Source organism: Struthio camelus, chromosome 1 (assembly GCF_040807025.1).
Source record: "Struthio camelus isolate bStrCam1 chromosome 1, bStrCam1.hap1, whole genome shotgun sequence".
NCBI classification, from domain to species: Eukaryota; Metazoa; Chordata; class Aves; order Struthioniformes; family Struthionidae; genus Struthio; species Struthio camelus.
Window position 1 is genome coordinate 151,728,622 of NC_090942.1, and position 14,271 is coordinate 151,742,892.

Below are 14,271 nucleotides of genomic sequence, written 5' to 3' on the forward strand. Positions count from 1 at the left end.
CCTCCTAGTTTTAATGCCATCTCAAATATTATTAGGATGTTGCTAGTTTATTTCATTCTCATGTGCTGCTGAACGTTAGAAGAAACTAACGTTAAAAAAAAAATCCGGTTCTCAACCATAAATGTTCTGTGTGAATTTAGTGAGGCTAGCACTTGTGAGAGGTAACTGAAACCTGGACAATATAGGCTGAAAGGCTGCATTTTTATACTGCGGAATAAATAAATAAATAAAGAGCCACCCAGCTGGGAAGCATCTACCTTGTACGGTTCACTGAAGAGGGAGTAACTTGTGTTAAATGTGCCATCTTCCTGCTGGGCCTCCTGATTTCTCCTTTCCCATTCCTTCCTTCGCAGCACATTTCTATCCGGCTCATAGACACTGCAGCAAAAAGAGGAACATCTTTTTTAAGAGTTAATAATTAGAGGGCAACGTATAAGCCAGTGCAAATCTAAAACCAAAGAACTCTGATTTTCAGGCAGATGGCAAAAATAAGCAAGAACATGAATCAGATGCATGCCAGTCTAAGCAGGCTGGGGATGCTCAGGTCTCCGGGAGTGCGAATGCTTTCTTCACACAGAGAATAGATAAATAAATTCCTACAGAAGAATAAAAAAGAAATCACAGGACAGGACCTAGTCTGTGCAGAACTTCTCTGCTTGAAATGTGACAAAGGAAATATCTAAGCAACTTTGACAAAGACTGAAAGTACTCTTAAGGCAGATGGTAATTACAGCTATGAGTAAATAGAAATTATGAACATATTTCCACTTATGACATATCCTCTGAGTGTTGTATGAGAATGCTCCTTTTTTTACAGGGATGTGTTTCTGTAGTGATTCTTTCATTAACTAGCTCCCTAAAGAGCTGTTAAAACTACATGCTGTAGTGGTTTCCACAGCTAGGCTGCTTCTTCTGATCTCTGTTAATCAGCCAAGTCGTGAAACTACTACTGAAACAATTCCTCTTTCTGATGGATTTGACACCATCGCAACTTCAGAGCATGATTAAATGAATACTAGCATGATAGTGTACGTATGGCTGGTGGAGTGTGGCTGAAAAGAGAATAAAATCACTGCACTACATAATAGTATTAATTTTTAGAAATGAACGAATCTAGCACCAATACAGGCACACAAAATAAAAATCAACCTTTTTTTCAGAATGCTAGTTTAATGCATGACACCGTAAAGTGGGGAGTTCTTTCCCCATATCAATGCAGGTTTGCAAATTTCAGTCTGTTACATATTGTTCTCATCACAAAGGAAATCAATGGGTCTAATAAGGTTTATGCGTTATTTCAGGAAAATGTGATGAGTATGATGATTGCCTATTTTGCTTAGCTCAGCTCATGGCTGTGTTTTGGCGCTCTAAGCCTGTAAAGCAGAAACATATATTAATGTCGTGTAAATGCACCAGGTGTTAATAAAAAAAGGTTGTCTTGCTAACTAGTTTCCCAGTTAGCAAAACATATGCTGCGCTGGCTACCCACGTGACGTTACCTAGTACGCCTCCGGCAAGTCTGAAAAAAGGCCAACAGCTATCTGATTTTAATTCAAGATTTGAGAAGGCTGAAAATACATAGGATACGTAGACACTCTCAGGACTTTAAAACAATGCCTTAAGAGTCACCAAAGGGCATCGAAATCCTATGTTTCTTCGTTAATGCTGTTAATTTCTCCTGAACAGGTCTACCCTAACTACTAGCGCTCATGTGAGGAACTAGGAGTCAGGAATAGACTAATCCCTAGTGGGCCCTGAGCTGACCCTTTTACCTGGCCTCAGATTGCAGATGCCAAACACGGAGCAGTGCTCTGAAGCACATGAGCTTATTTTAACACAGAATTTCAGTACAGCAGCTTGGAGAAAGCTTCCAGCCACCGATTTTTTTTTCTTCTGCTTACAGGGTTATTTTTTATCCTGGGTTTTTCATGAGCAACGTATGTATTTCACACCAACATTCTCCCTTTAAAAAGAAATGTAATGAGAAGACAGTCTCAGGATGGAGTTGGGGGCAACAAAATGCCCCAAATGTCCCCCAGGAGGAAGAGTATAAGGAAGACCGAGGCATGCCGGGGGAGGGCTGTGGGGTCCCTCCGAGCGGCGAACATACACTGCGCACCCTGCAGATGCCACGCAGCAGAACGAGAGTCATCTACTATTACACGAGAAACAGAGCTCAGCTACGTCATACACCCGGAGTACACCCCCATGGGGTACGTTGAGAAAGAGACTTTCTCGCAATAACCCCTGTGTCTAAAGTAGGTTTTCTGCCATCCTGCATAACCGTGGGTTTATCTGCAGTTGCAGGAATCTGTTTTTACCGCCATAATCAGTTGCTTTTCCCCACCCAGAACCTCTTGCCTCTTTGAGACACTTTGTATTTGGACTCTAGCCTGCAGTCAAATAGAGATGGGCAGCTCCTCTGAGATTAATTATAATACTCATCTCCATCCGGTTTCTAGGAAGCAAACAAGTGCAACGTTCTTCACTATGCCTCAAATGAATTAAAAAATGTACCAGCGTGATACTCCTTAAGTGGAGGGATTTATTTATGGCTTTATTTGATAAAGGGAAAAATCAATAAAGACATATAAGTCCTTAGATCTCTGAAGCCCCTTCTGCCCTTCCTGAATTAGACACTGACTGTTAGCAATGGCATTCATGATGAGCAATAATTTAGACTGATTATGCAAATGACAAAGCAGTGTGACGATGCCTAATATGCCATCTATAAGCAGTAAGTTAGGAAGAGCTACAAGTTGAGTTGTATTCCTTTGGTAATGCCAGATGGCAAAATCTCTAGCATTTGCAAGACTGCTCCTTATTTGCATGAACATTACAACAATCACATTTCCTTCAACGTATGTCACGAAATGTATTTATTTATTTTGGTTCAAGGACAATATTGCCAACTGCTACAACTGTCTTTATTGCAAACACTTCAGTTAATGGAAAATGATTCTCTTTAATAGTTTCTTTCCTTCTTTCTTTCTTCTCTTTTAAATTTGTAATTTAAAGTAACCCCAAATGTGCATATACCTTTTTAATCATTTACACTATGTTCCTCTTTTCCATAGCCGAGCCTTGTAGAACAAGTTCACACAAATCTCAAGATTTTTTTCCCCATTGGTGCATGCATATGTGTGTAGTGTATGTATATACATGTATTATATGCACACCCACACATCAGTTTATTGATGAAAGGTTTTCCAGTATAGGCCAAAATATTGAATCAGTTTTGCAAGATTAAGCAACTAACGAACAGACAACCATTCATCTCTCCAAAAAACTAGTGTAGTTTATTTTATAGGGGTCAAACTCCAAAAGGATGAATTTAAATCGCTTTGAAACAGTATATCATTTTTTAAGATGCTGCACCATTTCAAATTCATGCTTACAGGACATTAACTGATGCATAAGTGACAAGTTAAACCCTTACAAAAGTTGTATATGAATAAATATCGTATTATAAAAATGATACTATCCCAAGTTTAGCACACTGATTTAAAGACACACTTTGATTTATCTCAGCCCTAAGATCTGCCAAGAGACGTAGTGGAAAGGAAACGTTTACTGACTAATTATATCCAAATGCCACTGTCTCAGACTCACAGCACTTCTAGCATAGCATCATCCTACAGTCACAGCAGCTTTATATTCTCGGTTTCTGCTAAGAGACTTTGCATGATTTCACTCTCAGGTATTCTACAGATCAGAACACCAGTGGATTGCCAGAGTTCTCGGTCTAGGGATATTTAATAAATTTCAAGCTGTTGTTATGACTTTCCGAAGATTATGTTGAAGACTGCCGCCTCTTTGGCCGTGTACTACGTTAAGCGCAGCTCCCTGAAAGATCAACCTCAGGAGATGAGCCCAGACATGACGGAAAGGCCCCTGCCATGCCAGCCTTCTCACAGCATAAATGCTCCTAGCTTTCTTCATGCTATTCCTGACATCGGAAGGAATCATTTCCTTTAGTTCTTAATTAGAAATAGACATAGATGCCTCATGGGAAAACCCGGAGCAGAGCAATAACCTTACCTGAAAAACCAGGGACTGATTTAATCTCATACAAAGTCCAAAGAGTTATGTAGTCTCAGGCTAGGCTGAAAGCAATCATATAAAAAAGCCTAAAGTTTTAAGTGTTAAAGAGTTTGCTTCTTTTTCTTTCTTTTTCTTTCTTTCTTTCTTTTTTAATCACATAGTATTTCTGACTCAGTTTACCTCCCTAAGACATCATCAGGTTGAACAATTCAAATAAAAGGCCTGCTCTCCATGATCAGCTGGATGCAGACAATGCATCAACATATTCTCCTGTCCTTTGGTTTAGGGAATAGCCAAGTTACGCATTCAAAGGAAGATGCCATTTTCCACTAACTAAAGCATCGTACCTTTACAGAGGTGTCATATGCTACCGCAGGTCCACTGTGTGCATCACCAGTGCTGAGTGACCTTTGCAGAAACCACAAAACTGCCACACGGCGAGATTCAGGAAAGATACAGCTACTTTGTGACGGGATCACCATCCTCCTAAACCCTGGTATCTCTGAGGCTGTGAAGGACGTGTGTGGGTACCCAGAGGGTAATGCCGCTGGCGCGGTCCTTGCCCGGAACAGGTTTACCCTCCTGCCAAGGGCAGTGGGCAGCGAGACCCACAGCCCTCCCTGCCTCACCCTGCCCTGCCTGCAGACTGAAGGACGTCCTCCACGGTGAACGCACCCACCCGGGGACAATTACTCCGCTCATCAATATCTGCCGTAACCTGGAATCTCACCTTTTTGTTTCTGCAGCTTGCAATAGCCAGTCTAAAGATTTAGCTTATTATTCCCTAAATTATGAGGGCTTTTTAACCCCTCCTTCCTTCTACCTCCCTATGCACATAAATGTTGTAACGCAGACTGAGCAGAAGTAGTTTATTTCTTTATTTATTTGTAGTTAACCTTTTTTGACCCGGGAGGTTGATCATCTTGACCCCAGCAGCTACTTGTGACGTTCTCTATAAAAATTTCAGAACCTAACATTTTAATAACAAAAGTAGAAGTAAAGTATCACGGCACCATGGAATGATTTCTTAAATTGGCAAATACACACTTGCCTTGGCCTCCTGACATACCTTTGCTAAAGAAAACCTAGATATCACTTGCAAAGGCAGAGCTTCTTTCCCAGATTCTCTTGAGTGGCACCCAGACTTCCTCATTTGTGCCCAAACCGAACCTTTTCTGTCACGTTAGATCAAAACTATCCATATGAAGCACCATCAGACTGCAAAACCTACTCACAGCATCATGGAAACTACCAAGCTCCCATGCACAGTTCCTAAGTACTCTCTGAGACGGTATGGAGAGCTGATCATGTTCCAACAACAACAACAAAAAAAAATCCCCACACCATAAGATATATGAGTTTCAAGGATAAAACTAAACCTGTGGACTAGTTTTCTGTGAGGACAAATATATCTTTAAAATGAAATTTTAGCACATAGTCATTTCTGAATTATGAAAAAATTGGAAGTGTTTCAAAAATGCAAAAAAGGCAATATTTCAAAAAATAATTTAAATAGGTTACTGATTATTTTTGACATTTCCCCCCAAATTCTAATCTGGCACAACGTTCAATATACTAAATTGCAGGCTGAAGTGAGAATATTTTCTTAAATATTTAATAGTCAAATTCTCCCCTGAAATACTGCATTTATGCCAAAGTAGCTATACAGAGTAACTCCAGGGAAAAACATATACAACACAGTAAAGAACCAGTCCAACCCTGATGCAGGACAGCGATTATAAAACTGAGTTCAGAAGGGAAATAGGAGTCTGAGTTTAACAGCACTGTCATTCTCTTATCTCTATAGTATTTTAAATAACACAAGCACTAGCCTACCTAAAATTTTGTAAAGGCAGTAGCTCCAAACATTTTTTTAAAAACTGCTTTATGCTCACAATTTAATTACAACAATTCAGGTTATTTTGCTTGCTAACTTTCTGGGCAATATTGAAGTGCTATCATGTAATTTTTTTTTCTATTTCACTGTTTATATCTATGCGTTTTGTTGGCCAATTTATTGGCATCAGTTCCATTTTCTAAGTAATATGGGTAAGGACAAAGTATAAATGGCACCTATTTGAGAACTAATTGCTAATGGATTATGGTGAGCTCTAAGAGATGACAACCTTACATTTTTGAACCTTAGGTGTTTTCCCTAATGACGTTTGAACCATTCATGCGATTAGAACAAAGGGTCTGCCTCTGATGAACACGTGGCATAATCAATAAAACACCTTCCTAGGTTGCAACTGTCTTTTTTCAGATTTTGCATCTAGCCTAAACAGCAGAAGTTAATTTGAGGATTTTTACAGTATTTTTTCCCCATTTACAAACAGAAATGCCATGGGGTAAAGCAATTACTCTGATTTACTGTCTTCTCTTTGATTGAACATAAAGATGTAGCAGGGGCTCAAAAAAGCAGTAACTTAACAAACTGTGCTCCTATCCACAGACAGATAAAGTACCTACTTTGCTATTTCAAAGAGTTTACCTCCAGGCAGCAGCACAGAGCAAACATCAATCAATGACAAGTGTCTGAGATGAGATTGATGTTTACTCTCACAGCTTTTCATCTTACATCCAATAAATTATTTTTCCTTCACCAAAATGCCTGGTTAAATTTCATTTTTCACTTTGCAGTATCAGTTTTAAAACTTTAGCTTCCAGCAGTTTTAAAGCTAGGATTCATTGGTGCTTCATCTTTTATAGCCTGTTTATGATTTGTATTAACCATGAAACACTGCCATACAAACACGGATATGATCACGCGGCGCTGCACTGGGCTAGCCATTCACTCAGTGGCAGGTGCTGGCTGGAAGGTGCAAGATTGCTTTAATTATGTGTCTGGATTTTCTAAGACTGAAACCAGGAGCTGTGTTTTCAGGGGTAGACACATCCCATCCACCAAATGAATGCATATATACAGCACGTCTGCAAAATCGGCATCTGAGCGTACAAAGCAGGCCTTCAAGAACCCACACTGAGCAACTGCAGGGAACCACGGAAAGACTAGTTGTGGATGCAATTATTATTTTTTATATACTCGCAGCTGAGATTCACAACTTGCCTGAATTTTAAGTATCTATTGAAATATTGAGAAAACCCATGACTGGAATCGAGATTGGAATCTATGTTGTTGAATCAGAGCAGTAAACATCACAAGAGAGGAACATTAAAAAAAATCCAATTAAGTTCAACATCTGCTTGTACAAGAGCACCTCTTCTGGCTCTGCTACTGATAAAACATGCACATTTTCTTCCCTCAGTGTAACCCCAAGTTTTGTCCAATGAAAGAAATCTAGTCATGATTCTAATATTTTTAGTTTCGGGAAAAATAACTTCTTCAGTTAGAAAAATCTACCAGTCCCTACATACAGTATATACAGATATCCAAAAATTCACCATTCAGTAGTAACAGGCAATCCTACATTCAATGGCTTAGTAGTTTCTTTCTTAGCTATTAACTGCTGGTACTTTCTTTTTTAAAATCCTAAAACTACTAGCACAAAAACCTAAGACCGATGGAGTTCTAATAATGACATTGAGCCAAGTTAGAACATTGCTATTACTTTTCATTTTACATTTAAAGACCTAAACTTAATAGGAAAATACAGTGCTCCACTCTAACATTATATTGTTTGAAAGTACTCATATGTTACGAATTCACCACCGTTAATGAGCTTACACCTGGAATGAGTTTTTGTTTATGCTTTCTTCCACAATCCAAAATGGAACTGAAAAACCCCAGAAATGAAATGGCAATCTCAGTTGTGAACAAATACTGCAGATGAGATATGGGAAAGTATTCCTTTTGTACCCTCATCCACGTTTTTCGGGAGAAAAGAAAAAAAAACCTGAATAGCACAAAACAGGCAAAGGAATATACACACTGAAGTCCTTACATTTGCTTTTGTTAATGTTATTTTTACCTTGTAATTCAAAAATACAACAGCTGAAAGGATCAGTAAGGAGTCTCTTTTTCTATCTAACCTAACACTTCTAAATTCCCTGGGCTGTTACACAAGACCTTACCTAACTTTGCAATGCTTATATCTGATCCAGTTTCTTATTACATTGCTTCCCTGCCAGAGATGTCAGATACAACGCCCCACTTGTCTGTTTTTCCCACAATGATTTCTACTTTCCACAGCATCCTTATGCATGGGAAACTGTTCCAGTTATAATATGCCAAGCCTGTACTATTTTTCCCCTTTAAACTTCTCTTTTAGACTTCTTGCAGTCATAATTAGTCAATAGTGATAATTTTTTTAGCAGACCATACAGCTCCTCTCTGTAAAGGGTTTGCATGCATAAGCAAATTACTCATATAGTCTTGGTGCATATCCTGAGGAATTTACAGATCGAAGCTTGCAATAAGCTGAATTTCTGGGAGTGATTACACACATTTTTAACAGTAATGAAAAAAATGGCCTTTTAAAATCTATTTGACATTTTACTTCAAGTGTTTAACACTTCAGTCAAAATGTTTGTTGAGCACTTGCTATTCATAAGTGTTTGCTGAAGACTGGGTTTCCATCAGTGAAAATCTTCAGTGATGGTTTCAGTACGAAAAAAACTCCAAATGAAGGAAAGTATCCTGAAAAATTCTGAAAAGTGATTTTTCCCTCTATGATTTTTTTCTTTCAAAAAGGTTGTTTTAACAAAATAAGTCTTCTTTCTGCCATTTTTCTCTACCGACTTAAATAGCATATTCTTCCAGTGAGGCTCTGAACAGTGATCTGTTTATGCACACCTAATGGCACGACTGAGAACTCTACTGCAATACACTTGACGTAGCATAAAAAAAATTTGAAAGCTTTGTCACCAGTAGAAAAATGTCAGCACACAATTCACCCTGGTGCGGCTTGACTGAAGGCAGCAAAAGTGAAAGTGGTAATGAAACATTAAGGCCAGATCTGAGAGTACTTTGCCACTACAGAGATAATAGCATTGTTTACAAAAAAAGTATTCCCGGCACAGTTGCAAAAGGAGCAAAACTTTATAAAGTTTCCCCGATGACAAAGACAGATCACTCACTGTTTGAGTTTAGGTTGTTTACCTCCAGTCCTTTGGGCGCTGTTAAGAACTGCTAAGAAACATGAGGGAAAAACACACAGAAACTCCGTCCCTAAAACGTAAAGGTGGTGAAGACACTTTTTTTTACAGGCTACGCAAGTGATTCTAGATTAACATTCAAAGTTATCTGATGTCCAAAAGGCAGCAAGATACGACACTGACTGCCTCCTGCGTGAAGTATAGGACACAAGATTGCAGCTTTATGTAATTTTGCACTTTCAAGGAAAGGCCAAGTACAGTATTCCATTATGGATGTGTCAGCTGTTAGTAACCATCAAATCTATGACTCATGAAAACATCTATACATGTTTTATTAACAAAGCAACATTTCCAATTTACTCTTGCTGTAATGGATAATGACTTAAGGTTCATCAAGGTTAATCAAGAAAATGATGTAAATTTTATGGTGTATTATGTTTCACTTGTCTTAAAATGGATCTTGTGTGACAATGTTTTTATGTGTCAAATCATGATTTACAGCATTATGGAAACCACACAACAGCCCCAGTGCGAAACAAATAATAAACAAGTTAATATATAAGTCATCAGATTTTTTGCATTCCCAGAAAATCACTTCTTTTTAGGGTGTTCAGTGGATAGTCATCGAGTTTGGTTTCTGTAGGAATAGAGTCAATATATTTTCAGTTACCCTGCTCTAATTTATTTTTCTTTCATATTTTATAAATAGATTGAGACCTTACTATAGCATTTTATATACTGGATAATATTATAGAGGAGCCATCATGACATACAGGTAAGGCTGAGCCGAGCTTTAGAGAGATGTATGTTATATCTATGTGATAAAAATAAACTTGGAAGATGTTAATACCTTCATATGCAGGTAAAGCAACAACCAAAGTACTATAAAACTTATGCCAGCTGTACAGATACAAAAAATACAGTTACAGCAAATGTGCAAAGAAGACATCCATGGAAACCTATACTATAGCTCATTTGAACACCTAAAATCCAGCTCGCTGTAGACAGATACCATGACTGTTTTTAGCAATAGTCTCTTTGTGCTGGAGTCTGTAAGCATAATGTCTTTTTACAGGGAATTAGGAGGTTCCATTTTCATTCTGGCTTAATTCTCATGGTATATACATAACTATATGTTTATACACACACACACACACACACACACACGCCTATGCATAGCTTGCTTTAATAGAATAAAAAGAACCACTGTAAGAAATCTGGGCTCAAGAATCGAACGAAGTTATGGTTTACATATAACTTTAAGCTGTAAACAGTGAAGAAGTACTTATATAGAAGACGTTTCACTCTTTTCACAAGAAAATAGTACTAGCCAAAAATAATGCTCGTACCATACAGATAGCTAGCTTCTATAAGATACACTGTGTACATTTAAACTGTAGCTGAATGCAATTTTCTTCCTGGCTCTTTCTTTTGAATGTGAAGCACCTAAACTGAACCCAAGGTTTATGCTTGACCAACTAACAATATCACCACATATCACGTATCACATATCACTTATCTTTGGAATCTACCTAAGAAAAGTACACAGCACACACCATTGATATGAATCCTAGTTTCTTATTTATTACATCCTGCTTGCTCTGTGCAGCTCTGTTGTATTTTGACATGTAGCCCCAAGAGATACATAATCAAAATCAGGGACAGAAGTTAGCCAAAAGCAGCACATTCATGCTTAAAAGAAAAATTCATGCCCATATAGGAATATAAATACTTACATGCTAAAATGGTGAATAAATTAAAACTTGTCTACCCTGTGACTGGTTCGCTTGTGCCTACACACGCTTAGTTGGGACTCCCTCTGCAAAGGAAGCTTCCTGTGAAGACGGCTATAGCATAATTCATGCTGCCCATCTCCAGAACCACATAGAGAAGCACCCATGCACTTAGTTCCTTAAGTGACATGCTGTGGGAAATGCAGCATTTTTTCTCTCACTATACCCCAAAAAACGTTTGAAACAAACTCATTTTTAACATTTGTGCCGTCTTGAGATTCTGCTTCCATTTTATGAAGAGTGGCAGTGATATGGCCAGGCCACAAACAGAAAAAATGTCAGAAAAAGAAAATCTTAAACATAATACGGGTAGGAAATAAGTGGCTGAATTTTAACTTGGAGAAGTGGCATGTCTGTTTGAGTGCCTCAACTTCAAGTAGGTTAAAATGTCTTTAAATATTTTTGAATCTGAAGGAAATGACATAAAAATGACAAAAGTTTACCCAGAAGGTTGTGATACATGCAGAAACCACTCCAGAGGCCCCAGTGGAGGGAGGACTGTGCCAAAGAGACAGATGCAGTATAGAAGGCTATCTGATTCCAGTTTGAAATGGGGAAGCAAGTGACCCAAGGAAGTAAGATACCTTGTGCCCTAACTCTGTAACAGATGCCTTGCTCTGACTACTTTTTCTCAGCAAATTTTACTTTTAACAACAAGAAAATCACAGAATGGTTGAGGTTGGAAGGGACCTCTGGAGGTCATCTAGTCCAACCCCCCTGACCAGGCAGGGTCCTCTAGAGCATATTGCCCAGGTTCGCATCCAGGCGGCTTTTAAATATCTCCAAACAAGGAGGCTCCACTACCTCTCTGGGCAACCTGTGCCAGCGTGCTCAGTCACCCTCACAGGAAAGAAGTTTTTCCTCACGTTCAGCTGGAACTTCCTGTGTTTCAGTGTCTGCCCATTGCCTCTTGTCCCGTCGCTGGGCACCATGGAGAAGAGTCTGGCCCCATCCTCTTGCATCCCTTCAGATACTTGTACGCATTGATCAGATTCCCCCTCAGTCTTCTCTTCTCCAGGCTAAACAGGCCCAGCTCTCTCAGCCTTTCTTCATAGGAGAGATGCTCCAGTCCCCTCATCATCTTTGCAACCCTCTGCTGGACTCTCTCCAGTAGTGCCATGTCTCTCTTGTCCTGGGGAGCCCAGAACTGGACACACTACTCCAGGTGAGGCCTCCCCAGGGCTGAGCAGAGGGGCAGGATCACCTCCCTCCACCTGCTGGCAATGCTCTTCCTGATGCAGCCCAGGATACCATTGGCCTTCCTGGCCACAGGGGCACATTGCTGGCTCGTGCTTAACTTGTTGTCCACCAGGACTCCCAGGTCCTTCTCTGCAGAGCTGCTTTCCAGCAGGTCAGCCCCCAGCCTGCACTGGTGCATGGGGTTATTCCTCCCCAGGTGCAGGACCCTGCACTTCCTTTTGTTGAGCTTCATGAGGTGCCTCTCTGCCCATCTCTCCAGCCTGTCCAGGTCCCTTTGAATGGTAGCAGAGCCCTCTGGTGTATCAGCCACTCCTCCCAGTTTCGTAGCATCATCAGCAAACTTGCTGAGGGTGCACTCTGTCCCTTCCTCCAGGTCACTGATGAATAAGTTAAACAATGCTGGACAGTACAGCAACACCTTGTAACAAAGAAATGCATTATTTGTACCATATACCTTATTTGAACTCTGTATTCATGAAGGCATATTCATGTCACAGTAAGTTATCAAGGTTATTTCCTCTTATGCAGGACAGTGCTCAGAAACTTGAGCAGGCTTGACCACAATATTCTGCAGTTCTCATTCTAGGACTGGTGAGCTATTCCATTCAGCAGCGAATTTCTTGGCCTTTATTTAATTTTTTCATTAAGATATCATTTACCTGTACAGTACAAGTGTAAAATTATTCAATGCTTCATTTTGAAAGTGGTAAAAGGTATCTACATTTTATATGTTACTGTAAAAGCATGAGTTTGGGAGATGTCTCCAACATTCATATTTGAATCTTTTGTGGCAAAGATCCCTTTTATAGTGCTAGAAAGCTTAGAAATCGCTGGATTGTTTTTCCTGCAAATTCTTGAAGTGTTTCCTGTGATTCAGTTTGACTTTCTTTCACTCAAATGTTCAAGTTCATCAAATTTGTTTGCCCTCCCAGGAAGTCCACTGGAGCTGGTTTTGTGGAAATAACTTGGGAATAAATCCTTCTCTGACAGATAGTGAGTAAAAATGCTACAATTTCATTTTCCTCTGTTTCACTAGGACAATCTAATATAACAAAAAAGAGTTAAACTACACACTTTCTCACTGGTGAGAGAAGACGAAAGAAGAAACAAAGTTGAAGGAAATTCTCCCACATTTTGCAATTCAGAAAAGCTACCAAAATTGCAATGTTTAAGATAGGAGCTCTTTTGCAATAGAAGAAAAGTACTGTGGGAAAAACCTTTCATGTATCTTTATTATCAGCACATTATCAGCTTATGATCCCATGGTCATCCGATCTTCATTTCATTAAGATTGGATAGTATTTTAATAACAAGACACTAGCCATGAAGTTCACTGAAACAGGTTTCACATTGCTAAAAAGTAAACACTTACAAGAAGACTAAGCATGTATTTTGGACTAACCTGCACACACGCTCTCAGGTTCGGCAGTCTAAAGTTTCGAACTTAAAAGCGATGACAAGCAAAACCCAGGAGTAGATAATACCCAAATTGATCCCAAGTAGTAACACCTGAACCTCGTGGAAGGTGTTTAACATTTTCAAGACACAGGATGACTCTGGTAGCTCTAATACCACATGTGCTACCACAAAAGCTAGCACATCTTTGCACGTGGGAGAAGCAGTGCTCCTGGAGTGGGGTGTAACACAAGCGAAAGGTGGTGTTACTCTGCAAGTATTACTTGCTGGCAGAAACCTGAAATAGCACTGAACAAAATCCCCCAAAGCTGCTCACTCTTCCCTCCCTACCATGCTGGAAGGGCCCACCGTGGGGAGAAAAATGACAAGGGTGCGGGTGGGAGAGAGCAAGAAACTAGACCACTGCAGGTGAACTTGCTAATTTTTTGAATCCAAACAGAGTATGGTATAATTCACACTTGGTAACCGGAATACCCCAATGCAAAAAATAAACAGAAGCTGTTATTAGCAAGAGAATATTTTGCTGCTAGCATGCAGTGTTAAACAGAAAGCTGCTACTACTTTTAGCCTTCCGTAATTAAAATTCAGGTCCTAAGTAGCAATGCTGACATACCTCAGTAACAAAGGAAATGGCAGAGAATTATTATACCCTTATAGGTCCTATAATGCAAAAAAACTTCTGTAAAGATTTGTTTTTTAAGACAATTAAAAGGAAATATGCTCAAAATCTTTTTTAATTTTGAATTTGAGGCTCTTTTCATGG

At 39.3% G+C, this 14,271-nt stretch overlaps 1 protein-coding gene across 2 annotated transcripts in view; it reads right to left on the reverse strand.

The window, feature by feature from the left end:
• AFF3 (ALF transcription elongation factor 3) overlaps positions 1 to 14,271 on the reverse strand; it is a 337,446-nt gene that overhangs the window by 282,186 nt on the left and 40,989 nt on the right. For both annotated transcript variants that reach the window (XM_068924417.1, XM_068924407.1), the window contains exon 2: positions 258 to 378. In XM_068924417.1, the coding sequence (XP_068780518.1) occupies positions 258 to 378 (121 nt within the window). The remainder of the gene's footprint in view (positions 1 to 257; positions 379 to 14,271) is intronic.